The sequence below is a fragment of the Dama dama genome, chromosome 14 (assembly GCF_033118175.1).
Source record: "Dama dama isolate Ldn47 chromosome 14, ASM3311817v1, whole genome shotgun sequence".
Taxonomy (NCBI): Eukaryota; Metazoa; Chordata; class Mammalia; order Artiodactyla; family Cervidae; genus Dama; species Dama dama.
The window spans coordinates 47,537,217-47,564,938 of NC_083694.1; the positions used below are offsets into that span (position 1 = coordinate 47,537,217).

The 27,722-nt window shown below is 59.1% G+C and overlaps 2 protein-coding genes and 1 long non-coding RNA gene across 4 annotated transcripts in view; 2 read left to right on the forward strand and 1 right to left on the reverse strand.

Moving 5' to 3' along the window:
* Positions 1-1,617: 1,617 nt before the first annotated feature.
* Positions 1,618-6,995, forward strand: LOC133069253 (uncharacterized). The gene is made up of 3 exons (XR_009695824.1): positions 1,618-1,919; positions 2,607-2,804; positions 4,566-6,995. It is a non-coding gene; the product is annotated as an uncharacterized LOC133069253 (long non-coding RNA).
* Positions 6,996-11,329: 4,334 nt separating this feature from the next.
* Positions 11,330-16,499, forward strand: FAAP20 (FA core complex associated protein 20). 2 transcript variants are annotated; one of them, XR_009695823.1, is made up of 5 exons: positions 11,330-11,965; positions 12,244-12,379; positions 12,469-12,776; positions 15,500-15,785; positions 15,908-16,499. XR_009695823.1 is itself a non-coding variant. In XM_061160564.1 (4 exons), exons 1-4 carry the CDS (start codon positions 11,556-11,558, stop codon positions 15,570-15,572), a joined length of 927 nt encoding a protein of 308 aa, XP_061016547.1. In that variant the 5' UTR covers positions 11,330-11,555; the 3' UTR covers positions 15,573-16,499. The 2 variants fall into 2 exon arrangements, 1 of the variants encoding a protein (XP_061016547.1); XM_061160564.1 differs by having other exon boundaries at positions 15,500-16,499.
* Positions 16,500-18,149: 1,650 nt separating this feature from the next.
* PRKCZ (protein kinase C zeta) overlaps positions 18,150-27,722 on the reverse strand; it is a 98,033-nt gene continuing 88,460 nt past the window's right edge. The window contains exons 11-18 of the mRNA XM_061160563.1: positions 25,536-25,622; positions 24,045-24,180; positions 23,787-23,874; positions 22,568-22,687; positions 21,688-21,767; positions 21,245-21,334; positions 18,733-18,848; positions 18,150-18,542 (exon numbers count right to left, since the gene is read on the reverse strand). Coding sequence (XP_061016546.1) covers positions 18,455-18,542; positions 18,733-18,848; positions 21,245-21,334; positions 21,688-21,767; positions 22,568-22,687; positions 23,787-23,874; positions 24,045-24,180; positions 25,536-25,622 — 805 coding nt within the window. The 3' untranslated portion in view covers positions 18,150-18,454. The remainder of the gene's footprint in view (positions 18,543-18,732; positions 18,849-21,244; positions 21,335-21,687; positions 21,768-22,567; positions 22,688-23,786; positions 23,875-24,044; positions 24,181-25,535; positions 25,623-27,722) is intronic.

Below are 27,722 nucleotides of genomic sequence, written 5' to 3' on the forward strand. Positions count from 1 at the left end.
ACTGGGGGTAGCCGTGAGCTGCCATGTCTGCTCCCAGAAACGACAGACACAGCAGGAAGGTAGTTTCAAGACTCACATTCCTGCCCTCCTGCTGGATTTCAGGTGCGAAGTCCCAACTCGCCCCCGTCCACACCGGCAGGCACACTCGCAGGTCTGGGCAGGAGGCAGGCAGGTGGGCGGCCCTGTCTCCAGAGCCCCATGCGGACTCGTGCACAGAGGTGTGCAGAGAACTTTCAGGGGGCACAGGTGGGCCTTCCACGGCTCCCACAGCGGCCTCCCCGTCCTGAGGCTGGGTCCCTGGAAGGGCTCAGGCCTGGAGGAGGCCCCTCGAGAGTGGGCCTAGGCCGGTGCAGACCCAGGCACTGGGTTCTGGGTGCCTGGATCTACTCTGCTCCCTGAGTGGAGGTGGCTCCAGCAGGAGGGACATGTGGCTTTGTCCAGTTAAGCACCCACCCCTGCAAGCTCCACAGGAGACACAGGTCTGAGGGGCTTTGGACAGTGAGGGGTGGGGGGCAGGCTTCATGCTACAGGTGTGAAGATTAAGGATGAAAGGCCTGTGGCCCTGGAACACGTCAGGGGCAGCCCCACTATTACCACAGGTGACTGCATGGACTCTGTTCTTCTACTCTCTTTCTTGCTTTTGTTTTTGTTTTTAATATTTTATTTTATTTTATTGGCTACTCTGCATAGCTTGAGGGATCTCAGTTCCTTGGTCAGGGTTTCCAGGTAGTGAAGCCAGGAATCCTAACCATTAGGCCACCAGGCAGCTCCCTCCCACAGGGTTTTATGTGGTGGCTCAGACTTCCGGGACAGCCACGGCCCCGCGTTTCCTTTGCACCCTGCAGGCCTCTCACAGGGAGCCCTGTTCGGAGTTCTTGGACCCTAAGCTGAGATTCAAGTGCGGGCCAGGGGCTCTGGCCCTGAGAGGCGATGTGTGGCTGTGGGTGAGACCCCCATACCAGGCATGACTGTGGAATCGGTCTCCTCCACCAGGTTTATCAAGGGCCAAACTGTGATACGCATGTCGACAAGCAGAAAGGAATTCCTGTTCTCACGTGCTTCTGTTTTCATGGGAGACAATGAAAAATGAAACTTCCACATGTTCTGTATTAGTCGGGGGCATATGCTTTTAAGAACAGACCAGGGGGAGGTGGGTGGGGTACGAAGCGAGGGGGATAGTGTTCCTCATGAGGTCCATGGGCACTGTGATGGGTAAGAGGTGAGTGCAGGGCACAGTAGGTGCCAAGGCCCTGAGGCTGGGTGTGGTCAGATCCTGTTGGGGTCCATGCAGAGAGTAGAGCAGGTGGTGAGGGGAGGTTGGCCCTGGTGACTCCCCCAGCTTTGCTGCCCGCAGAGGATGGCAGTCTGCTCTGAGCCAGCTGGGGAGGACCCCAGAGCTGCAGCCCGTCGCTGGTAGGTGGATGGAGAAGCTGCCAGGGGAAGCAGCTGGTTCTTCCCCAGAGGAGGAGGGGTCCAGCCACCAGACCCCAGTTCCTTTACTTTGCTGCTAGGAAGAACCGTGGGCCAGGAAAGGGGTTGATCTGAAAGAGACAGGCTATTCTTCCGAGCACTTTGTTCCTAGTCCCGCCCCCAGCCTGGCACAGGGCAGGAGCCACCAACCAGGAGGAAAGCCATTGCCCAGCCCAGTCCAAGCCCCTCTCGGTCCCTGGGTGGCCCCTCCACGCCCCGCCCTGCCCAGGGACCCACTGCCGGCTCTCCTGCCTGCTCTGGGCACAGTGCAGGGGTTAAGGAAACAGCCCCTTCAAAGGGCGAGGCGGAGGCTGGCGGGCTCCTGGCTGCCACCCCAGCCCCACCCCCAGCACCCACAGACGCCACAGGCCTGGCACTGGCCTCTGCCCAGCACCTTCCCCAGACCGGTCCACCTCCAGGCCAGCACTGTCCAGAGGGCTCGCATCTCGGTGAGTAATATTTAACTTGGACGAGCTGGTGGACAACTGCAGGGGAGACATTCACAACAAGTTTGGATTGCATCTGCTTGCCAGGAAGGAGTGGGGGAAGGGGAGTGAGGGCAAAGTTGAGAGGAAGAAAGGAGGGCAGGAGGCGGGCCTGAGACCAGCACCCCAGGGAGGCTCCCAGGAGGGGCCCAGCACCGCCCAGCACACCGGGCAGCCCCTAAGCCTTGGCCTCCCTCCCTTCAGGAAGCACCTCGTTCAGGGTGAGCCTTGGACTCAACTCTGGGGCAGAGAACACAAGATGTACGCATGCAGTCACCCACATATACCCACACACACAGAGACCCATACACACACAGAGACCCATACACACACACAGAGCCATACACACATACAAACACACAGATCCACACGCAGAACTTGTGGTTTTGAGCAGAATGGCCTGCCTGCAACGCTGAGGCTTCAGCACAAGATGGAAAAACCCTCAGGCAGGAGCACAACCGAGGTCCAGCTGGCTGGGAGGGCAGGCAGGCCAGGGCCCTCCTGAGGTCTATGCATGCAGAATTGACCACCCAGTGCCCAGCTGGGCAGGGCCCCACTAGTGTGCCCTCCTTTCCCCTGGGAAACGTGGCCACTTTCTGGCAGTGGCTGCCCCAATAGAGTTTGGGAACACAGAACCTCTCCTGGCTCTAGGTGTCCACCCGTCCACACCTAAGAAGGCAGAGGGGACCCTGGCAGGTCCTGATCTGGAGGACCAAGCGGAGAGGCCCTGGCTCCCTCATCTAGGGGACAGGTCACCCTGGCTCTCCAAGCCACGTGGGGCCTACTCGCCTCAACCAGGACCCGGCCCTGTCAGCAGTCCTTGAGTCTGGGGCTGCTCCATCATGCCAGGTAAAAAGCTGCCTCTGTTCTGGAATGTAGCAATCGAAGTTCTCAGTTTCTTTTCCATAAGCATGTATTTCCTGGGGAGAAATACACTCCTCTCCAACCAGGTAGTTTGTCCTGTCTACCCCTGGGGCACTGGGGGCCTGTATCATAAAACCCTGTACCCCACCTTCAGGACAGGCCACCAGCGCTGGCTGGGTGGGCATCTGGCAGCTGGTGGAGTGGGGTGCCTTGCCCAGGGGAGGGATCCTCACCAAGTCACACCATCTGGTGGAAGCACTCAGAGCGGTGCTTTCCCACTTCTGGTATCTGCGCTTGGCTCTGCAACTTTTCTTTCACTAGTGAAACTGTTTCATTTTGAACTTCCTCTTGGGAGTCAGAGTCCGGCCCTGACAGCAGCGTCTCTGTCTGAGCGTTTGGACTCATGGCCTGGCTGGCGGGCTTGGCAAGGAGCCTGGACAGCGTGAGGATCTTCCCTTCAGAGCGTGTGTTTGACGGTGCTGTGCGGGCTTGCAGGGGGACTCAGGTCTCTGGGACAAGAGACTTTGCTTCCCAGGAGGAAGCTGGGCCATCACCTAGTGTCTGCAGGCAGGCCTGCAAGGGAATCCATAGGGGCATCTATTCCTCCCCTACCCCAGAGGGTGCCTGTGATGAAAGCACCTAGAACGTGGCTGCAGGGGGCCTGAGAGCCACACAGATGCTGGGGCCTGAACGCTTGAGGCCCCCAAATTCCTATGTTGAGACCTAATCCCAGTCGGGAAGGTAGGGCCTCTGGGAAGTGTCTGGGTCTCGAGGGTGGGGCCCTCAGTAGCAGAATTAGCGCCCTCACAGCTGTGCCCTACCCCATGAGGAACAGGACCTGGATGTGGTCTCACCAGAACCCAACCATGCTGACATCCAACCTCAGACTGCCAGCCTCCAGGAACAAGACAGAAATCTATGCTCTCTACAGTGGCCATCTGTGGTATCTTGTTACAATAGCCCAAACAGAATAAGACACCTGGCATCTCTGTCCCTGCCAGTGGGCATCAGATCTCAGGCCAGGCTGAAAGGAAACAGGGAAACCGAGGCCTGTGGTCACTCATCTTCCCTGCCTGGAGGGTGTTTCCAAGGTGCGGGGCCCAGGCCAGCCCACAGGTGAGGGACAGAAGGCAGGCCTTGAGGGGGCTCCTGCTGCCCATCTCAGCATTCTCTGGCACCCTGATGTGGTATCTGGGGGGCAGTCAGGAGAGTCTCAGACTTCCCAGGTGGCACTAGTGGTAAAGAACTCGCCTGCCAATGCAAGAGATGTAAGAGATGCAGGTTCGATCCCTGGGTCAGAAAGATACCCTAGGAGTGAGCATGGCAATCCACTCTAGTATTTTTGCCTGGAGAATCCTATGGACAGAGGAGCCTGGCAGGCCACAGTCCATAGGGTTGCAGAGAGGCGGACACGCCTGAAGTGACAGCACACATGCTCATAGGAGAGCCTCCTTGGAGCCTGCAGCCCTGACATGTCAGAGGGAGCCTGGATCTCCACCATGGGCTCCAGTGGGCACCTGGCAGGGGCTCTTGTGTGCCCAGGCACCTTCCCAGGAGGCAGCCATATATCAGCTGGGCTCCTGGAGTTGTACTCTGAATGCAAAGGCCCAGTGTAAAGAGAAGAATGTGTGAAAACATACTAATAATTTACATATGATTCCATGTTGAAAGGCAGTATTTTAGATACGTTGGGTTAAAATGAAATATATTTTTATGATGAATTTCTCTCTCCTTTTCCCTTTTCAGGGATGGCTGCTCTAATTTTGAGTGACCCAAGAGGAGGAGCAGGAAGACAGACGAAGGCTGGGAGGGAGAGGGCAGGTCAGAGAAGGGCACGGGGACAGGGGGCAAGTTGGAGACAACTGACTGCAGCCCCGGGATAGCACTGGGAGCAGGAGCTGAGGACCTGGCGAGGGCCATGCCATTTGGGTTGATTCATAGGGTCCCATGGTGCAGGGTACCCTGGGAAGCTTTGTGCAGGCCCATCGCCCACTACTGCCTGAAGTCCTGGGTGGCCCCAGGTCTCAACCTCATCCTCCCTGCCCACCTGGCCAGCCATTCTCATCATGTGGGGAGGAAAATTTGCTATTCCAGGGGACCGACTTCTCCAGGGCACCTAGTGGGGAACGGCTCCCTCAAGGGAGGTGGTGGTCCAGGAGATTTGGGGCAGTCTTTATTAACCGAGGGGCAGGCCAGGTGCCCAGGCCTGGGGACACCAGAGGGACACTGGCCACACACACCATCTGCAGGTCAGCAGACCCTGGCAGTTGGGGTGGCTGCATGTGGGCAGTCAGGGTGGGTAATCCTCTCCCCAAGGGCCTCGGGGGGCCTCTCCTAGCTCAGGAACAGCCTGTGGGACAAATGGGCACCCAGGATGGAAGGAGTTGGCTTCACTGTCTGCCTGTTACTGGCCTGGGTCTCCCAGGCCAGAGAAGCTGCCCCTTGTCCCCCTGCAGTGCTGGGAGCACCTGTACCACTTTCACCCCCGAGGTGGCCACTCAGGGGCAACGAGTCAGCAAGGCCACCAGCCAGGCAGCAGCACAGAAGACTTGGGCTCAAGTCCCCGCTCAGAGCTCAGGGCTCATCAGCACAGCTGATGATGGGGGCTGGCAGCCGGGGCAGGCATGGCACCTCTGACATAGGGTGGGTACCCCCAGAAGTGAGCCCTGAACTGGGCTGCCTGTGGGCCAGGTGTGGGGGAAGCAGCTCGGGGAGGCCGCCCAGCTGCCAGTCCTGTCCAGTAGCTTCCACAGCTGTGGTCCTGATGCGGCCCCCAAGCCCTGCATCTTGGTGGTCCTGAGCCATCAGGGACCTGCCTCACCTCCCCTCCTGAGTGGGTGGACAGTCAATGCCGGGCTGAGCCCAGAAGAGGACCGTGTGGGCTCAGTTGGCCCCAGAGAGGGGTACCCATGTGTGCCGGGGCTGCCAAGAAGGCTGGCCCAGCTGCGCCCAGCCCAAGTGGGGTGACCAGTGATGTGATCGGGAGGACTTGGCCACAGAGGGCCCCTGGTTGCTCCCAAGGGAGAGGAAGGACATGGCAGGGGAGGAGGGGTCTGCACCCTTTCTCCAGAGCCTACTGAACCCCTAGTGGGCCCTCAGTGCCCCAACTGGGGGCCCAGTCATGTTGGGGACGGGGGTACTGCTCTCTCGGCAGGTGGGCACAGCAGCTCAGGGAGGTGGAGAATGGCCCAACACAAGTGCCCTGTCCCTGCCTCCTGGTCTCCTCCCCCGCCCTTCTCAGCAGCCAGATGGGCCTGAAGGTGCCTTGGGACTGAGCAGGGCCTGCTCTCTCCCTGGGCTTCTGCCCCGGCTGGGAACCCTCCCTCCCTCCTGCCAACATCCCACTCAGGCCCTGTGGAATGGCTGAGGGGGTGGAGGCCCCAGGAGGAGGAGGAGGGGAGATGGAGGCCCTAGGAGCAGAGGGCAGGGTGGTCTCAGTGGCCGAGGAGGCTTGGGCAGGAGGGGGGCTGCCTGGGTGGTACCTACTGGCCATCTGGCTTGACTCCAGCCACGTCCTGCTTGGCCCCACCTTGGGCTTCAGGCCAGAGTGAAGCCTGTTCAGAGAAGTGACTCACAGGGCCGCAGCCACGGCTCTCACTGGCTGGACAGTCCACTGCAGGCTTCAAAAGGGACACTCAGGACCTGGGCTTCCCTCTGGCCTGGGGGGTTGCCAGGCCCCTGGGGGCCGTGTGGCAGCTGAGGCTGGAGCAGCCCAGTACCCAGGGCAATGGGAGGTGGGACCTCAGGGTCCTGCTTCCTGCCTCCTGGATGGTGAGGCCAAGGAGTCTCAGGTCAGAGAGCTGGCTTCACCCCCTCCTGCCCCCCACCTCCAGACCAGACACAGACAGCCATGCCCTGACCAGCTGCTGCCCCAAACCTGGCAGTGGAAAGAAGAGACACAGGTCCTCTGCCAGGGGCTAGCGTCTCTTGCAGAGTCTCAGGCTGTGACTCATGACCTGTGGTTGCTGCTGGGACCTCTGGTGGCTAAAGGCTGGGGTCCCTGTGAGACTCAGAAGCAGGTTAAATAACTCCAGGTGCACAGCCGCTTGTGGTGGGGGGCCCTCAACACACCCCTACCCATTGGCCTGCCAGGGAGGCCAAACAACCGTCTGCTGACCCCTGACCTAGCCTCTGAGTCCATACGAGGAGGGGCTAAAGCCTTTGTGCCCTTGTGAAAAGAGGAGGGGGCTGGTGGGGGAGGGGAAGGGAGGAGGAGCGGGAGGAGGGGGAGCAGGGAGAGGATGCAGCTGAGCCCAGCAGCACCTCTGGGGGGATGCCCAGCCCTGCCCAAGACGGCCCTGCCCCGAGAAGCCCCCAGGGAGGGGCTTGGAGCTTTCCATGTCAGGCCCCCTGCAGGGGAGATCAGAGATGGCTTCCACAGAAACGGGGGAGGGGAGTGATGCAGTGGGGGCCTAGAAGGCCAGGCTTCGCCCAACAGATCAGCTGTAAGCAGGTGAGAGGCCACTGCAGTGAGGAGCCAGGCCACTCCCGGGTCTCCATCTGGAGAGGCCGCCATCTCTAGGAGGGGGAGGGGGAGGGGAGAGGCAGGGGGAGGGGAGAGGCAGGGGGAGGGGGAAGGAGGGGGAGAGGCGGGGCAGTGGAGGGGAAGGGAGGGTCCTGCCCCACCCTGGACCCGGCCTTCTCCCCAGGACACTTGCAGAGCTGGCTTTCCTCAGGCCACGTTCTCAGCCACAGGACAGCAGCTTCCCCCGTCCAGGGGATGCTGATGGGACCCTGGGCGAGAGAGGACACCCTGCTGCCCCTTGAAGACCTCGGGGTCTTCAAGCCGAATGTGGTGCTGACAGCTTGGAGAGTCCCTGTGTCCGAGTCCAGTGGCTGCTGCACAAATGACCAGCTGGGGGCCTCAGCGACGGGGTCCACCCTCACACTCTGGAGGCCAGAATTCCACACTCAGGGTGTTGCTGGGGCCCCAGCCCCCTGGAGGCACTGGGGAGGACACTTCCTACCACCTCCGGCTTTCTGCGGCTCTGTGTTCCTAGGTTCGTTGCCGCACCCCTCTGCCCGCTGCCTCCCCTGCTGCCTGGCTGGTCTCTATGTGGCTGTGTCCAGCCACACATCTTCATGCAAGGACACCAGTCGTGCTGGACTCAGGGCCCACCCTGACCCAGCACGGCACTGTCTGAACCTTATTCCAGCTGCAAATACTCCATTTCTAGCAAAGTCACAGTCTCATGTTCCCAGGGACACTGTTCAGCCCAGTAGCCTCAAGGCTTGGTCTCTGCCGGACCGACGTTCTCCACAGGAGCTAAGGTGGTGTCCCCGCCGGCTCCCACGCTCCCTCCTCTGGGCCCGGCACTCCTGAAGCTTGGGGACACCGTGGGAAGGACATGGCACCCTGGCCCCATGAGTCCCACTGGGGGGCAGGAGAACCCAGCCAGGCGATGGGGTTGGGGAGGGTCAGGAGGGCTTCTCTGCAGGCAGGCCCCAGAGGAGAGCCTGGGGGTCAGTAGGAGTGGAGATGCGGGGACAGAGACGGGGCCGGGGAGCACAGGGCAGCAGCAGAGGAGGGTGTTGGGGCAGGAGCGGTGGGGACCTCAGGGAGGACGAGGTTCGCTATGCATGCTGGGAGAGGGTGGCTGTCCAGGCGAGAGGTGGTAGCCAGGGTGGACTCCTGGTCACAGGCCACCATCTCTTCCCCGCCGCCTCCTGACTGCCCCGCGACTTTCAGGCTCTTGAAGTGGGGGCTGGAGGCCCAGCTGGTCCTTGGCTTTAGCCTGCTGTCAGTGGCGGCTCCTGGCTACAGAGCCTACCCACTCCTCTGCAGCTGTGACGAGGGGCCCTGAGGAAGCCGTGGTGCCCTCACTTCCACAAGGGTGAGTGGGCCCTGAGCTCTCTCTCTGCTGCCCAGTGGATCCTTCGATGTTTCCCAGGCAACTGTCTCAACCCAGCCTGTTTGCCTGGAGCTCCGCATGCCCACGAATGCCACCACCTGGCTCCAGGCCGGCTTGCCCGCTTGGCACTCACAGGCCAGCAGGTGTGGCCACCTGGGAAAGCTGGGCTCAGCTCTCAAGGCCAGGTTGGGTGACGCAGGCACCAACAGAGCACCCACATGGAATACAGGAGCCCAGTCCCCACTTCCACTTGGCAGTCGGAGGCTGCCGCTGCTCCACAGGGCTGGTTGTGCCCGCCAGCCTCAGGCCCTACTCTGCCTGCCTGCGCCGTCTTGACCCCACTTGCCGGGTGCCCTGATGGCAGAACTGGCCCTCAAGCAACCAAAGGAGGGTATGGAGAAGCCATGTGGGGCTCGGACCTCGCCAGCCGGCTGGGGCCCAGTCGACAGGTCTTACCCTGCCGGCCTGCCTTGGAGTTGGAGGCCTTGGTGTGGGTCAGTCAGTGGCAAGACCCACTCCATGGAGAGGAGGGCGGAGCAGAGTCACCAGGCTCCGAGGATACCAGGAGCCCAGACACCTATGGCTCTTGGTTGTCGGAAGGTGCTGGAGAGGTCTGGACCCTGACCAGCTGGCAGCAGACAGCACCCTGATTCTGGGAGGAGAGGAAAGGGGAGAGGGGACTTGGTTCGCCATCACAGATGAAGCCAGAGCACCAGAGAGTGGCAGTCTCTCAGCTGGGCCTTGCCTGTGACTGCAGGGTGGGGTTGTCACCCCTCACCCCCGCCCACTGGAGCCCTTTCTGCTTCATTGGAGGGGTGCCTCCTTCAGAACGCTGAAACATTCTCTGTAAACATGAATTTGGCTTGTAAAAATCTCATTTCCGTAGTGCAGCATCGGTCCCAATCAGAAATTATTTCCCAGTAAAGCCCATGGCCCCTCACTGCAGCAGATGGCTCAGAAAAAGGGAGCCTTTTAATCAAGTTCAACTTTTAAACTTCCTCCAGCCCCTCTCCTGGCACTGCATCTTGCTTATAGCGCCGGGACAGCTGGGACAAGGTAGTCTCCTTCCACCTCCAGAAGGTCCCCATGCAGGCTGGGCAGGCGGTGGGCAGCTGTCAGGAGAGCGCCGGCCGAGGGGCTAGGACTCCTGCCGGGGCCGGCACCTGCCGTGTGCTTGGCACAGGGGTCACCCCGGATCTGTTCTTGGTGGAAGTGTCCCAGGCTGGAGGTCCTGGTGATGATGGGGGAGTTAATCCCCAGCAGCCGGATGAAACCAGAGAGGAGAAGCCCCCGGAGACAGCCTCGACATGTCGCTCTGGCTCTGCCATCTCCACATGCAGGCCCTGAGGGCCTCCGTTCTGCCCTCTCCAGCAGCCCAGGGTAAAGGAGACCCCTGGGGTGGTTAAGGCCAAAGGAGAGTGGGTGCCTGCTCACCTCGTGCTGAAGGCTGGAGCCAGGCTCAGCCAGCCCCTGGCAGCCCCCAGGACCTGCACCTCCTTGGGGCACCTGCCCTCAGGCCTCCCTGTTGTCTTGGGTCCACCTGAGACCCCCCTGGCTCCTTCCTCAAGCTACCTTTCCTGGGTCTGAGAGCTGGCGGTGTGAGGTCCTTAGAGGAAGTGGCTGGGACGCTGAAGACCCCAGGGTTCCTGTTGTGGGGATCAGCTGCTCACAGAGATGTCTCCACATAGCTTCCCAGCATGCCCTGAGAGCTGGGCACAGGCTGGCTGTCTGAGGCCTGGTAGGTCCTGCTTGCCTTGGGGAGGACTGGTGTTCCTCCTGGGAGTCTCCAGGAGGGCATGCAGATATGCAGTGACGCTTCCAGGAACAGCTCTGAAGCAGTGGAGACTGAAGCCAGGGAGAGGGTAGCGGGGCTGTGGCTGGGGATCACAGACACGAGCCATTTGGGGGTCCTCAGTCAACCAGTCCCTGAGACATTCCAGGCCCGCCTGTGAATCCCCTCACGTGGGCTTCTCTCACCTGGGAAAGTGGCAGGTCACCTCCTCTGGGGCTCCGAGACCACCCACTGTAGCAGTACCCTTGTTTAGACATGCACAGGCTGTTTCCCAGGAGCTGGCAGGCTCCAGGTGAGAGCTCTGTCTCATTCGCTCCCCCAGGCGTCTTCAGCTTCTAGACCAGTCCCTGGCCCAGGAGAGTCCACTCTGCTCTGGAGGTCTGCGTGGCAGCTGGATGGAGGTCACTTGGGTGGCCTCAGCTTGGGGACTGGGGTGCCCAGGGGCTGGAATGTGCCACATGGGGAGTGCCACAGACCCGAGTTGGAAAAGGCAGTCTGTGATGTGAAGAGGGGCAGAGGTGAGGGGGCTATGGTAACTCCAGCAGAAGGGGGTGCAGAACAGAGTCCCCGAAGCTGTCGGGCTGGGGAGGAGCCAGGGAGAGCCCATAACCACGGCAGCATCTGCCTGTGGTCTGGAGAGGAGCCGGCTGCCACCCAGTACCCCCTGCACCTCTCAGCCCTGGTGGGACCCCAGGGCACCGACTGCACCAGAGGAACGGACGAGGGTGGCTGGGCATCTGCTGCCACCAAGCGGCGGATTGCAAGGTCGCTGGCTCAGAGAGCGCCCAGGGCCCCCGGTGTCCAGGAAGCCCCTCTCAGGCCCTCCGAGGACCCGGGTCCTGGTCTTCTCACTTCTCCGTCTCTTAATTAAGGAAACTAGGCTCCTCCCTCCTGTAAGGAAACGCGGACGTCCTGGAAACGATCTCCCAGGCTCAGGATTGTCCAGGGAGAGGAAGGGGGCAGAGTCAGGACCAGCGGCCGGTGGGGACGCCAGGGCCCCCGGCCGCCTTCCTGCCCAGTTCCTCCTCCTCGGAGGTCTCTGCAGACCCGGGCCTAAGGGGTGAGGGCGGCAACCCCTGGCTCAGCTGGAAAATGTCTCCCTCAGGGCAAGGCAGCCTCGCGACCTCAGTCCTGCCATCGCGGGGGAAGGAGCAACCCTGGCCTCCGTCTACCTCCCTCCGATACTGCCACAAGAGGGAGGTCACTCCACAGTCTCGGGGTCGAGTCCAGCGCCCCGGTGGGAGTGAGAGTTTGGGTCCACAGAGGTCTTTGGGTGGTGCTGGGGCATTGAAGAGGGGGCCCCTGGGACCTGTCTTATCTGGGCGGGGCTGCCCGGGGCGGGTCCTGGGGGGTGTGTCTTCTTGTGGGCGGGGTCTGTGTCGGGGGCGGGGTCTGGCGCGCCAGCCGCTCATTTCCGCCGGACGCGCGGCGTCTGGGCGGATGGAGGCTACGCGGAGGTCGCGGCTGAGTTTGAGCCGTCGGAAGCCACCCTCGGGGGCCAGGTGAGGTCGGGGGCTGGGGCTGGGGATGGCGCGGGGCTGGGGGCGGGAAGCGTCCCGGGTGGGGCCTCGTGTCCCCGGCCAAGTGGTAGCCGGGTGTCACACCCCCACGTGCTTCCTGGAACCCGCCTCGATCCCGCCCCGTCAGCCCTCCTCCCACCCCACTCCCTCCCGGCTGCAGAGCTGCACCCCTAGTCTCTCCCCGCTGAGTCCTCCTTTCTGTTCCCCGAGGGCCCCGCTTCCCCCGCGCTGAGTTATTATGCCCACCCTCGCCGCCCCAGGCCTCCGAGCAATCCCCCCGGGTCCCTCCCGGACGGCGGCGAGTGCGCGAAGCTGTGGACTCAGTTGCTGCGCATCGCAAGCGCAGACCTGAACGTGGACGGCGAGATGCCGCCGCTGCCCGCCTTCCCCGGCCAGGTGCGTGTGCAGTGGCCCCCGCGTGGCCCCGGGTCTCCAGCTGGGCCAGGGCGGGCAGGCGGGCGCGGTCCGACGACCTCTTCTTGCAGGAGCCCAGTCGCAGCCCTGAGCGCCCGCCCCCGGAAAGATTCACCGTGGGAACCGAGACCTTCTTCTGGACGCCTTTCCCGCCGCCCCCGCCGGGGCGAGGCGGGGACTCGGGCGGCTCCGACCTTGTGCTCAGCGCGGTCCGGGGGCGCACGGGGTCCCCCCCAAAACACCCAGCGCCCCAGCTCCGCGGAACCCCCAGCGCTGAGGAGCAGCCGTCGGAGGAGCAGCCCTCCCAGCGACAGCCGTCCGTGGACACGGAGACAACCCTGCAGAGGTGTCCCATGTGCCAAGTCGACTTCGCCCCCGGGTGAGTGGCCCCCTGGGCCTCCCTCCCCTCCACTGCCACCCCCGTGGCCCCTGCCCTGTTTGGAAACCACAGGCAGTTTCTGAAGGCTAGGGTACTTGAGCTCAACTTTGGCTTTTTGAAGTGAAATTTCATGCATAGAAAGTTGGCAGAGTGCAGAGGTGGTGCTGATCAGCCAGAGGGCACAGGGCTGGGTTTGAAGGTCCCCCCTGCAGGTACACCGACCTGGGGCCCTGCTGACAGGCTGCAGCCTCCCAGACGTGGCCCCTACAGTGGGAGGGCAGGGAGACTCTGGCTCTAATGGGGTCCACACTGACATCTGGGAACTTGGTGGTGACTGGCATCCTCTGGTGAGACTGCCTCCAGGGCCAGTTTGGGCTGTGGGTCACAGAGCAGTTTTTTGTTATGGTCCCTCTGGCAACCTTCCCCGTGGGTGGACTGCCAGTTTTAGAAATGAAGACTTTCAGTGTCTAGAGATGCCTTTTTTGTTTTAGAAATCCAACATATATGCATTTTGTAAAGTAAGGTGATGGAATTTGACTTTGCTAAGAAGTCCCACCTGCCCAGCTTTTGAGCCACGTGTCACATAGCTAAGGACACAGGCATGGGGATCGTGGGGGTCAGGACAGCAGGAAGGAGCTTGGTCGGATGTAGGGGATAGATGGCAGGTTTTTGGTACCTGGTCTTTGTGTGTCCTGTGGCCTGGAGACTGTGTTGAATTATGTGCCTCATCCCTGGTTTTTTGGAAACAAAACCGGCCCTAGTGGTGAAGGGAATGGCAGCTGATGACAAAAGTCATCAAAACAGTTAGCAAAATGTGCAGCACAGACTGCAGAGGGGAGAAGAAACACGGTCTGTATTCAGATATCCAGGCTCCTCCAATGGTGATGTTTTATAGGAACCAAGCCTTTGAGAGCTTGGACAGCTCAGTGTGCAGGGAGTGAGGGCAAGGGGGGTGACTGTCCCCAGGAGGACCTGTGGTGAAACCCCCCCAGTAGGCACAGGTCTGGCATGGTGGGAGGGCAGGTGTGGCGGCTGCGCTGAGATGCCTGTGCTCTGGAGAATTTGTAAAACGTCCTCAGACCCAGTGTTTCACCGAACACACCTCTTGTCCCATATTGAGGCTGTTGGATGGTTGTGGTCTGAAGACACCCACTCCCTTGCCCGTCCTGAGGAAGCCGTGAACACTTTTGAAAATACTAAGTCCCCTTGATTCGTACCGGTTGAGAGAAACCCAGGGACAGAAATGTCATTGGAAGCCCTGGAGGGAAATTCATTTTCTTGGCAGAAGATGCCCTTGAAGCTTCCTGACACTGTCAGGGCACCCCAGCTCTGCCTCTCTGTTGTAGGGGCAGCTTTTGTTTTTGGATCGCTTGCTTTTCTAAACGTCTAAGAAGGAGTTCCTAAGACTTTGGAAGGATGTTCCAGTCTGAGCTCTTTGAGCAGTCAGATTAAGCCTTGGCAGAGTGCCTCAACGTAGGTGTTGGTGTGGGCGGTCCAGGTCTCCATGCAACTGGAGTGCTTCTTACACGTTCTTCCCTTTGATTAAGGAGAGCGTGCCCTGCCCAGGCCCCACCCCAAGGCTGCAGAGTGACTTGGGGACCCCCCTCCTTGTGGACAGGCCAGGGCACAAGGGAGCCGAAATGAGTCTTGTTTGCTTTCAGGATTCTGGGCAATGTTTGTGACCAGAGGTGGAAGCCTTGCCACCTTCTGAGCAGCGGGGTGAGGCGAGTGGGAGGTGGGCTGCTGGTCTGCAGGAGGCATGGGCAGTCTGGGCGCTTTGGGCAGCCTAGTGCTTCCAGGTCACTCAGAACCGGTAGTTCTAGAGCTTCCTCTCTGACCCAAGGGCTGTCACGTGGTGGATGCCACAGACTGCATGTGAGCACCCCTCCAGGTCCCTGTACCACGAGCTCCGGGGTGGTCAGGAAGACTGGCTCCACCTGCCATTTTAGACATGAGATGGGTGCCTGCATTTGCACGAGACCCAGGTCGGCCCATGGGGTCTCACTGGTCCCTAGGCCCCTTGCACTGCTGGGTGTCCTGGAGGGTCTGGACCATCAGTCCACACAGCAGGCTTTGGGCTCAAGTGGGATCCACCTCAGAGCTCTCGTTGAGGGGGTTCTGAGGAAAGCCCAGACAGTGCTCCCCACTGAGGGACAGCACAGGCAACGCCCAGACCCTCATGGGCCATCCTCTCCCCAGCAGGGCTGAGTCTGGCCGGAGGTGTACGCCCATCCTCATAGTGACCGCTCTCCGAGGCGCCACCCTTCACACCCTGTCTTTTCCCAGTGGCCTTCAGAGGAGGGAAGGGTCGCCTGGGGCACGTGTGGCGGCAGAAACACCCAGAGAGTTTGTCTGATTGATGAGATAGGGCTTCTGCCTGGGAGGGGGTGGGAAGACCCCGATGTCCACCTTGGGGCCGATTCTGCTGAGCCCACCCACACCCTTCACCCGCAGGTGGGTTCTTGGGGTTTTTCAGACACAGGGTCCCAGCCCTCAGATGCAGGCGCTTGAGGAGTCTGGTGCCCTGGGGACCTTGGACCCAGGAACAGGGTTTGGAAAGGCCCTTTTTCATTGGGGGGACCCCTGCCCCCTGTTCTGCCAGCTGAGGGCACCATCCCGGGTTTTCATGTAGTCAGCTCCCAGGAGGGGCGTGGAAGTGCAAGACACATACTCTGGCTGGGCGCCCTCCCCGCCGATGACCCTCCCCTCTCCTCTGCTCACAGGCTGGCGCAGCTGGATGTCGACAGCCACCTGGCCCAGTGCCTGGCAGACAGCACGGACGACATAGAGTGGTGAGCAGCCTGGCCAGTGCCTCCCCCGCCTGGCTGGGCCACCTCCTCTCTGCTGTGTCCCCAAAAACTGCATGTTCAAGTGCATCGGTGTGAAGTGCTCATGTCCCATCTCTTTGTGTTGATACTGAAACATTGAGTCCTTTTTCCTTTTTTGCTGATGCTGAGCGATGTGATGACTGAGGTGGACAGAGCCACCCAGCAGACGGACTAACCCCAGGTGGGTAACAGGGACAGTGTCGCCAGCAGTGTGAGTATTTGAACTCAGGGTGGCTTGGGAATGGACGCTTTGCTGACTCCGTGAACTTGACTCGGGCTTCATGACCATGTTTGAATCCCCAGGTCAACCTGCTCCTGCAGCTGCAGGGATGCAGAGCAGCCCCTGGAATTTGCGGAGAGGGATCAGGTCCGTCTGCTGACGTCCTGTGTGAGCTTTGTCTCAGAGGCCCTGTGCAGGGGGGTCTTCTCTCCTGTGCCGTCAGTCCACAGGTTCTGGAAGAGCCTCATCTCCAGCTCAGCCATGGCTGCAAAAGTCTAAGGTTACCATCCAGAAGTCAGTATTTTCAGGAAAGGCTTCAGGCAAGCCATGAAAAGACATGGAGGAAAACTCTGTGCACACGGTACACTGAAAGGCTACAAGCTGAGCAATTCCAACTCTAGGCTGTTCTGGAAAAGGCAGAACGCATGGAGACAGCAAAAAGATCAGTGGTTATCAGGGATTAGTGGGGAGAGGGTATAAACAGGCAGAGCACAGAGGATTTTTAGGGCAGAAAAACTTTATGACCTGACATGTCAGTGCAGCCTCTCGTTTGCAACAAGTGCACCCCCTGGGAATGTAACAGGGGGAGAAGGGGTCTCTGTCTTCCTCCCCACCAGAAATGGAAGTGAGGGACCTAAAACTGCTCTGAAAAATAAAACTTGTTTTTAAAAATCATCTTTAGAAGCCTTTGTTCCTGGAGACACCTACTTTTAATGAAAATGATGACAGCACGCATTGTCATTAAAGTCTTTAATAATGTGCAAGACTTGAACAGCCGTGGCCTTTGTGGGCATGCCCTCTGCAGAAGGCAGGCCAGGGCCATGGCCCACTGCTCACTGTACAAAACCACAGGACGTGTCTCCTGCTTCACAGTCCTGAAGGCGCCCGTTTCCAAGAACCATATCAGAGGATATACTGTGTTGTGACTGGAGCCACTGGACCCACCTGAGCACATCCTTCGCCTTCTAAATTTATAAAAGCATAGGACCATGCACAAAATCACCCTGCCTGGGAGCCCAGGTTACATACAGGTCTGTACACCAGCAACCACACTGGTGACTGGGAGGCTGTACCTGGCACCACTGCAGCACTGACATCAATGCCGTCAGTGTGAACAAATCCACGGCCCCTGTACTGTCTGAGCAGAGGTGTTACCATCCCTGAGGCGGCACGGGACCCCGTTGCGGGCACACTGGGGTCTCCCTAGGTGACTGCATAGCCCTCCTGATGTCATCACCACAGGGTCAGAACGCCCACCAGGCCTAGGCCACCCTGACTCTGTCCCAGGGTCCTTCACTTCCATTTCCGGGGGCGGGGTGGGGGGGTGGAGAGGGTGTGTGTGTGCAAGTCTCCACGTTCTAGAGATGCTGCTCTGCCATCGGGGCCTGGCTGGGGTGCCCAGGGAATCTGGGGGCACCCGGGGAGGCTGGTGTGTCTGTGCTGGGTTGGGCCAAGCCAGCAGCTTCTTTATTTAGCTTTTAACTGTGATCTGCACCAGGCTGCTGCCACATTGGGAGAAGTGAGGCCCAAGGATGCATGGCTACATGGGACCCACACCCACAAGGGACATCAGGGACCGCTGTCCTGAGGGTGGACAAGGCCCTCCTCCCCACTTTGCCTGGCCTGAGCCACACTTGACAATATCAGGGACTTAAAAAACCCACATGATTTACCTCTTTCTAGAAAACCTTGGGTTCAGCTTTTTACCTAAGGAGGAGGGTGGCCGAGTGACTGTGCCCCCTGCAGGTCATGGGAGGGAGGAGGTGAGCCCTGCCAGCAGGGGGGGCTAAATTTATTCCTTTACTTTAAGGCTAGGGCCCATCATACACATACCCTCTTAAAATGTCTAATTCTGAGCATTATTATTCCTGATAAAAATACTCTCCAAAAATCTGATACATAACACAAGACATATGTAGGCACTGCTTAGTGTTTCCAGAAATATATTTTGTGCAGATTTCGTTTTCAACTTTGTGTTTTTTTTTTTTTTTTTGGTTTGCGGGTGCTTTGGTGAGACTTGTTTTAGAACCTCTATGACCCAATTTTCCTGGTCAGTCTAAGGCCCGGGTTGGGACCAATGGAGCCCACCTGGTGAAGGTGTGACCTGGGCGTCAGACCACAAGCTGCTGACATGCTCGGTATGAAAATACTTGTTAAATATTAACAACAGGAACTTACCAGGATTTAGAAAATGTTCCGAATTTGTATAAACTCTCCACTGCGCAGGCACTTACATTCCGGACGTGCCTCCTCCGCGTGGGCCGCGCCTGCGACTATGGGCGGGTGCCCCCCGCGGAAAAAAGGCATCAGAGGGAAGCGCCAGCATCAGAGGGACACTTTATTCCTCGGGACATTACAGGCCAACTCCTGGTGGAGCAGGTCAGTTCTGCTTCTGTGGAAAGTGTGCACCTTCGAAGTTGGGGGCAGTTTCTCCCTCGGACACGGTCGCCGCGGCCCCCGCGGCGCGGGCGTGAGAAGCAAGTTCCTCTGGGCCTAAGGCCCGCGGGCCGCACGGGGAGGTTGTTCTGCCCTGGGCACCCACCCACGCCCGGCCCCGCATGCATGCGCAGGGGTCAGGGCCAGGGCCAGGGCCAGCGCCATCCACGCGTCCATGACGAGAGCGCGGTGCCTCACACGGACTCCTCGGTGGACAGCAGCAGTGGGTTGATGTACTCGAACCCTTCAAACTCCGACTGGTCGATCCTCTTGATTACGTCCCTGTGGCGCCAGACAGAGAAGGCTCAGTGGGCGTGTTTGAGATCGGGCCCTGTCTCGCCCCGACCACCCCCGCCCCCCGCCCCCCGCCCCCAGCAGTTCAGGACGCCGGGCCTCCACCTGGGACTCTTCCTCCCCCTGCAGTCCCGGCCCTGCAGCTGGACACCCCACCCCACCATGCTGCAGGCCTTACTCGTCGTCAGGGGTCAGCTGCACCGGCTCGCTGGTGAACTGCGTATCGAAGTTGTCCAGGCCATAGTCATCCGTGATCTGCGGCTGGAAGGGCGGGAGGGCCTGCTTCTTCCCCAGCTGCAGGAAGATACACGGTCAGAGACTCGGCGCTGCGCAAACTCAAACCACAGAATCAAACAGAAAAAATGGTGCTTAAGTATATAAGCCTCATTTGATGGCCAATTGTTTTTCTCTAAAGTGTAGAAATTTCCCTCAAAGTCAGAAAAACTACTTGAGCTGAAAAGCACAGGCCATGAGAGACATACCCCACGCCATCAAGGGCCTGCAACCCCGCTCCTTAAACCAAAGGAGACTGGTTTGGGGAGTTTTAATCTTGGAACCCTGGTCGTGAGAGCGCTGGGGCTTGGTGGGGATACCTGTGTTCCACTGGTACCCCTCCTCCCGAGAAGTCTTAAATGGCCATTTCTGACTAGTGTTCCTAAACCCAAAGGGATGCATGGCATTGAAAGGTTTGTCAGGCAGGAAATGGGGCACATGAGGACCCAGACCCTGCCTCCCAGTTGTCATCTTGGGGGCTGAGACACAGTGGTGTCTGGAGAGGGCAGAGTCACGTGGAGGAGGTGGAGCAACTCAGAGTGGCTCCGGTTACCGAAGGGGGGCACCTGGGCCCCCACGTTCACACACTACATCCTCTCCCTTCCCCTCAGGTGTGTGCTGCACACAGGTGCTGGGCCAGGCCTGCTCCTCAGACCTCAGATAGAGCCACACTGAGGCATGGGGTCTCTGCCCGGAGGGACCGTCCCAGTCACAAGGGAAGCTGGAACCAGAGGACAGGCAGGAGCCAGCCCTCTGGTTGGACCACTATGCTCTCACAGCCAGGGCAGCTTGATTCAAGGGGTGGATGATCCTGGTCTTTCACGACTGGCTGCCGCCTTCCCTTGGAGGGTCTGAATGAGCCAACCTGGAAACCCCCGCCTGGGTGGGGCCTCCATGTGACCCGGTTGGAGAAATGGAACTGTCCCAAGGCCCTGTGTAGGGAGAGAGCTCCAACCAAGTCAGAAATAAGCCTCCAGTCCACCCCAGCTCACACCCCGTCTTTGCACTATGGGGCCAGGGCCCTTAGGAACACCACTTATGGCAACAAAAGCAAACTGGGCCTGGAAGGTTGAGACAGGTCCTATAAGTTTGGGGGATTTGGAAAGCTGAACACACAGGTTCTGCTAATGAAGTTGGTGCAGGAAGAGTGAATGTCACAGAGATGAATCCCCCAGTCACGCCCGGTAGCCACCTGGAGAGGCATGCCCATCACTGTCACCCAGAGGATGCAGGAGGCAGGTGCAGAACAGAGGGGACGGGCTGACCCACTGGCAGAAGGGGGCTACCAGTGTGTGTGCATGTGTGCATGTGCCCACACGCCCATGTGCACGCTGTGATCCCAGGGCTACAGGAGCTGGTGGGCATGGCCACACCCTGGACACTGTTCTGGGGACACAAGGCCTTCCCTTCTCCCCTGGCTTTCTCTCTGTCAGGCAGATTTCCATATTCTTGTCAGCGTGAAATATATTCAGATAAAAAGGAGAAAAAGGAGCATTTCTCTTGTACTATTTTCCCTACTTTAGGTCCCAGGCTGCTTTAAAGAGATTTAAATATCAAGTCAGAACAGACCATGAGGAAAATGCAGCCAGGTGCTGGCCTGGGGTCCTCCAAGACCACCCCCCATCCCTGGCCACATGGCTGCCCCCCCACCTCCCCGCACACAGTGTCACCTCTTCTTCCCTCAGTGAAAAGCAATGAACTGGAATGGTACTGCCCTAGAGTGACACCCCAGAGTCCCGCCACTTAGCCCTGAGGTGTGATGGGAAAGAGGAGGCCCAAAGGGGCTGGGAGTGAGTGCGCTGAGGCAGTCTGAAGGAGGTGACGGGTGGAGGTTGGGAGGGGCAGAGCTGTGTCATGGCCCTGAGGCAGGAGTGGGCCCAGTGTGTCGGGGCAGCGAGGGACTCCTACAGGCCCAGTGGAGGAGGTGGCTGCTGGCAGGGCCCAGGCAGGAAGCAGGGGACTGTCCAGGATGTGGGCAGCTCAGGCCCAGGTGGCAGCAGTGGGGGTGAGAGAAGGCCCAGACCCAGAAGGTTGAGTCCCCAGGAATGGGTGGGTCAAGGGCCACCGAAGGGGGAGGGGCCACAGCGCACCTGGGTGTCTAGCTGGGACTAGCTAGATGGTTAAGTGGAAGTGTCTGTGAGCTGACTCAGGGCGTGGACATGGAGCTCAATCAATGCGTGTCTGGCTGGGCTCATCTACCCAAACACACCCCGACAGGACACCCAGCATAGCATGAATTGGACGCCCCAGCAAGGCTGCTCTCAGGACCTTCAGGAAGCACTGCCCCCAGGGCCTTGTCATAGCCTGCCTCCTTGTTCTAAATCAGTGTTTCCCAAGGCACCCCCATTTCCACCCATCCTGCTCCCTGGAGGCCCCTCTCCCCCGGGGAGGCAGGTATCAGGTTCCAACCACTTTACCAGGTCCCAGTCTATACTGCGGAAGAAGGCGTGAGACTTGATATCGGAAAATCCAGTCTGCGGCCGGCAGCCGAGCCTCTCCTTGGGGTCCTGGGGAGGTCAGAGTTCAAATGAGGACGAATCAGCACAGAGCAGGGCAGCCCAAGTCAGTAGCGGGTCTTAAACACCATCAGCAAACCACCCGTGGCCAGCCCCCTACCCAGGTGAAACTGCTTCCTCCCAGCGGGTTAAGCTCCTTCAGGAAATGCCTCTCTGGCATAATTTCTCCTCATTATCTTTTGTCACGTCTGAATAAGCATCCACAGGACCACCAAGGAAGGAAGCAGAGTCACACCCATGTCCGGCACTGAACTAGCAGACCAGGTGGTAAAGCCTCAACCCCAGTAGCTGAGGAAGGGCTGTGGCCATGGCCGCTGGGGTGCCACAGGGGGCCACAAGTGTACCTTGTTTAAAAATCCTTTCAACACGTGGGAGGCCTTGACAGAGAGGAACCGGGGGATCCGGATGGGCTTCTCCAGGATGACTGCAGGACCGAAGGAGAGAGTCGTTCCTTCTGCTGCCCCTCCGCCAGCTCCTCCTTCCCTGCCCCCAGCCTGTCAGCTCTGCCAAGCAGCCTGCCGGGCACTGGGGAACCTTTTCTGGGCAGGAGGGTCGGGGCAGTCACGGTGGCCTGGGCCTCTTCCTGTACCCCAGCAGGGCCTCCAGGCCTCAGAGGCCCCGGTGCCCACGGTCAGGCATGCTCATGATCAGGGATGAACCAACAGCAGCTCAGCTGGCCCTATGTGCCCACGTCCACAGGTGCAAGACAACACTGTTGGACAGCTTCCCCACGTCCACAGGCCCAGGAGAGCACCATGGGGACAGTCTCCCCACGTCCACAGGCACAGGAGAGCACCGTGGGGACAGTCTCTCCACATCCACAGGTGCAAGAGAGCACTGTGGGACAGTCTCCCCACATCCACAGGCACAAGAAAGCACTGTGGGGACAGCCTGGGCCAGCATCCTGGGGGCAGTCAGTTCTGGTCCAGGGGCCCAGATGGCAAGGAGCTGAGGCTGAGCACAGCCCCTGTCCAGGACTCAGGGGCACACCGGAGGTGGGGAGAAGGGGGCCTCGGCTAAATCAGGACAGATTCTTTCCCGTGGATGTGAAAGACCAGTATCCCCCTGCCCACCATGCTTTGCTCCCTGAGAGCCAGTAGTGGACAGGTGGCCACACCTAGTCTGTGGCAGCCACGGTGACCAGTCAGGGGACCCTTTCACCCCCACTTCTAAAAGGGGAAAACCCGCAGAGCACGGAGGGAGCTTGATGTATGGCCCGCGCACCTTGGAAAAGGTAGTCTTCAGTGTTCATGTCGGGGTTGTCGGTGATGATGTCGAAAGGGGAGCGGCCTGCCATCATCTCGAACATCAGCACACCCAGTGCCCACCAGTCCACACTGAACCCTGGGGAAGAGCCAGGCTGGTCAGGCCAGGACTCTCCATTTGTGCTGTCCAGTCACGGGGCAACAGCTGTGACCTGGACCTGGACCACAGCTGAGGCTGGGTGTCCCCAGCATCTCCCAAGCGGCCTGGCCTCCCCTCTGTCCACTCTTCTGGGGGTTGCAAAGCTATCTTCATGTCAAGGAAGCCCAGGGACAGCCAGCTGCCCCTGGTGTCCAAAGGTGTGCAGCTCCATCACACATAGGGCCCCCATCTTGGGAGGGCTATAGACTCTGCTCTGGACCATGGCTGCTGTCCATCCTCCTTGTTTGGTTACTAAGTGACTTCAATCACGTATTGGCCTCCCAGGTGCCGAGGGATCTGAGGGGGTGAGAACCTACCCACCCCCCAATTGCAACGGCAAAGAAAATATGTGGAAATATTTGAAAGCGTATTTGTGATGGGAAAACAGAAGAGCCCAAAAATGCAGGGGGTGTGCACACACAGACACACATGTACACATGTTCTAATCTCATTTTCATTTCACACCCAGAAAAGGAGAGGGTGGACACAGTCCAGTGTCACAGGGGCTGTGGGTGGTTCTGGTGGGTTTAGGGAACCCACACCTGTGGGTGGCACCAGTGACTTGGGACCCCTGCTTGGGGCCTGTCTTTGCATTGTTTTCTCCTTCCCAAGCCTTTTGGGCTCCTTGACCAGAGGGATCCTGCCCAGTGACCTCCCCAGGGGACACTCAGGTGGACACATGGGACAACAGCTGGGACTGAGGCCATGTGATGACCTGGGGCTGGCGAAGTAAGGGTGTGTGTTTTAATGCAGTCTGGTCAGGAAACCTTCTTCCTGGCAGCTGGGCCAGCTCCCCAGAAACCCTGGTTAGGACCCCAGCAGGGTCAGCCCCACTAGGATTGCCTCCTTCGCTGTCTGCTCCATCACAGAGTCTCTGGCAGAGGCAGCTCCCAGGGCTCAGGCTGTCCTGGTCCACTCCAGACTCAGAGCCAAGTCCCTGGGCAGAGGAGGCTTCCCCAGGCAGAGGAGGCTCCCAGGCCTCAGAGTGTCCTGGTCCACTCCCACCTTGGAGCCGAGTGCCTGTCCCACCCGTGCTCACCATACTCCTCTCCCCGCAGGATTTCGGGGGCGATGTAGTTCGGGGTTCCGCAGAAAGTGCTTGTTGTGTCACCGGGGCCCAGGCCTTCCTGTGGGGACAAAGCTAATTACTAGGAGGGAGGGCACCCCCCAGACACGCCCCCACTGGTGGGAGAATGCATGGTCATGTGGAGATCAGGCATGGGTGAGACGGTGCGGGCGCCAGGCTGGCCATGACCCCGGGAGGCGGGTGGGCAGGAGCAGTGGGTGGGATGCTCACCTTGCACATGCCGTAGTCTGTCAGCTTGATGTGGCCGTCGGCGTCAAGGAGGACATTGTCCAGCTTCAGGTCCCGGTAGATAATCCCTCTTTCGTGTAGGAAGTTGAGTGCGATACAAATCTCAGCAGCATAGAACCTAGGGAGGGGGCGACACCTGTCATCAGCAGAGAGAACCCAACCAGGAACCTGGACAGGAGGACACAAGATGTCGGAATTCTCCACTGATGAGCTCATGGGCCAACAGGACTGGGCAAGACACACATGGGCCCACAGGACCAGGAAAGGCATGCAGCATCCCTGTGGTCAGGGAGACACAAACCAAACCTACCATGAGATACCACCTCACACCTACCAGGACAGCCAATAGACAACGGGCCCCCCATCCCTCCGAACAGAAAATGACAAGTGCTGGCAAGGATGTGGAGAAACTGCAACCCTCATGAACTGCTGGTTGGGATGTAAAATGGTGCAGCTGCTGTGGGAAATAGCTTGGAAGGTCCTCAAAACATTAAAAATAGAATTACCATGTGACTCAGCAATTCCACTTCTGTGAATAACTCGAAAGAATTGAAAACAGGGGCTCAAATGGGTATTTGTACCCCCTTGTTCACAGCAGTACTATTCACAGTAGCTAAATCATGGAAGCAACCCAAGTTTTCATCAAAAGATGAGGATAAAATGTGGCCCATTCCTGTGATAGGATAGGATCCAGCCTTGAAAAGGGAGGAGGTCCCGACACTGACACCTGCTCCAACATGGATGGACCTTAGGACATGACACAGAGTGAAACAAACCAGATGAGGGAGGACGCATCCTATGGGATTCCACTTCTCTGAGGTCCCTGGAGGAGTCAGAGTCACAGAGACAAAGTAGGAGAGTGTGGGTTGTGGGAGGGGGTGTGGAGCGAGTGTTTTATGGGGAGAGCTTCGGTCCAGGAAGAAGAGAAAGTCCTGGCGATGAAAGTCCTGGAGACGGTGGTGGGCATGGCTGCACAGCAATGTGAATGTGCCCAATGCCACTGACTGTGCACTTAAAAATGGTTGAGGTGGGAATTTTATGTTATGCGTATTTTTCCACAATTAAAAAAGGAAAACATGAGCGTATGGGGTTCTTGATTTATTACTTGCCTCTCCCCAAAAAGGACCTATGGTGGTGACTCACAGTGCCACATGGGATTATTTTTAAGTGAGGAAATGAGGAAAAGGGAAAAAAGTATGGGAAAACAGGAAAGAGATGTGTATGGGGTGGAAATAAACGCCCCACCCGCCTGTGAGGCCCAGGCTGCAGGGGGTGGGGGTGGGGGCAATGTGGTCAGTGTCCCTGAGAATCATTTAAAAACAAAGATCGTCCTCTGAGGCCGGACGGTGCCACTGTGCACTCTGCACACCGAGGGTTGGGACCAAGGCCGGGTCACTCCCAGGACCCTCCGGGCTGTGGCCTGGCCTCCCCTGCCCTGCCCCCCACCCCCGTGCCCACCTCAGCTGCACCCACCTGGCATGCTCCTCGGGCAGCTTCCTCTGCCTCTGCATGTGGAACATGAGGTCGCCCCCGTTGACATACTCGATGACCAGAAACAACCTGCAGGACACACAGGCTGGGGTCACCCTCGTCCTGAGAGGCCCAGGCAGGCAGTGACCAGGCCATCCAACTCTGGGGTCAGTGGCAGGAGCCCCTCAGCTCTGATCCTGATGAAATAAAACTTGGGAGAGAAACTCTCGTCCACCACTCATGTCATTCAACACAGTTATTTACTCTCCCAGTGATGCCTTTAGACGGCTTCCCTGGTGGCTCAGATGGTAAAGAATCCACCTGTAATGTGGGAGACCTGAGTTCGATCCCTGGGTTGGGAAGATCCCCTGGAGAAGGGAACCGTTACCCACTCCAGTGTTCTGGCCTGGAGAATTCCATGGACAGAAGAGCCTGGCAAGCCACAGTCCATGGGGTTGCAAAGAGTCAGATATGATTGAGTGACTCTCACTTTTCACTTTCAATGATGCCTGGCCTGCCTTTGGGGTAAAAATGTAAAAACAAGGCAGGGCTGGGGGCTCACTGGGGCTGGGAGGGTGCTATGTGGCTGGTGGCTGTGGAAGGCCTCCCCAGGGAGCAGAGGCCTGGACGGTGTGTAGGGAGAGGTGGGGGAGGGCAGAGCTGAGGGACAACCCTGCAAGTTGAGGGGCCTGGTTCAGCTGGAGAAGCCAGAAGGGCGGGTGCACCATCTGGGGGACGCCAGTGGCCCTCTGGCCACTGTCTGGGTGGACCTGGGGCAGGGAGATGGGCAGGCCAAAGGGGAGGAGGTGCTCAGCCTCCTGGTGTGGCTGGCCTGGAGGGCCTGAGGCAGAGCCCACAAAATGGCCAGTGGGGTGAGCAGTCAGGAGAGGAAGGGCTGGCTGGAACCATGGGATGGTCCCATGCACCCCTCCCATAGGACCCACCCCAAGCTGCAGGTCCAGAGTTAGAGGGTCAGACACGCGGACCTGGCCCCTGGGAATCTGCAATGCTACCGGCCTCCCAAAGGAGGGTGGGGCTGCTGGCTGGAGGGGCCGGTGATTGACAGGCCTCTAGGAGGGTGGAGGTGCTGGTGGGAGAGGCCTGTGATTGACAGGCCCATCCTCTGGATGCAGGCAGGGCTCTTCGGGTCCCCAGACAATTTACCTTGTGGTTTCCCTCCTTGATAGGATCCTCCTCACAATAAGGTGTCATTTTCAAAATTAAGTTCACACACAATTTCCCTGAAATGCCCTGCTGAGGCCGGCATTGTGGATTTTTAGGTCAATAGTTCCTCTGGGCATGGAGCGGGGCGGCTTTCAGAGAGTTGAGAGCACAGAGGGAGCCCCTCTGAGCACTGGCAGCCTGTCTGCATCACTGGTGCGATGATGGTGACGCCCCACACGTGGAGCATGTGAACAAGCTACAGACCGCCCACCAAGCCTCTGATCACATATTTACACAAGGAACAATTCCTAAACGCACACAGCAGACATGGAGACTGAGGGCTGAGTACTGGGGGAGCAGCCAGAGCTTTCCATGTGGTCCTGCAGGGTGGGGTGGCTCTCACGCTCGCAGAGGGCCCAGTGACACTGACCCTGACACCGGGCGGTCTGCACCGTAGCTGTTTTACTCACACATTTGCCTGTGGCTGCTTTCACGCTGTAACAGAGGTGAGAGACGGAAAAGGCTTGCCGATGTGGCACAAACAGGACAAGGATGGCTGCACAGCCCCCACAGACCTTCGCGCACTGTTCCAACATGTGTGCACATTGAACCCTGGCAGCCACCCTGGGGGGAAACACTGTGCAGGTGCTCAAGCCCTGGGGAGAGGCCCAGGGCCTCGCCGCTAAAAAACAAGAGCGCTTATTCAGAATGCTGTACTTCAAAGAACAGGATGATATTTGCCACGGTGAGCAGGGGTTGGGCTGCCCCAGGGACGTGTCCACCCTATGTGGATGTTCCCCAGGGAATGGATGGTGGCCGCTCACATGGACACAAAGAAGTGCCATCCTGGTGCTGAAGACAGACACCAACATGAGGCCTCAGGGAGCAGGAGAGATGTTTAAAAACTGAGGAAAGTAGCAGCAATGGTGGCTTCCTTTCTGGATCTGGAGGAAAGCCTATAACGGGGGTTTCAACAGAAGCCATGTGACTGGAGTGAACACAGAGGCACACTCGGCTGGTCTGTGA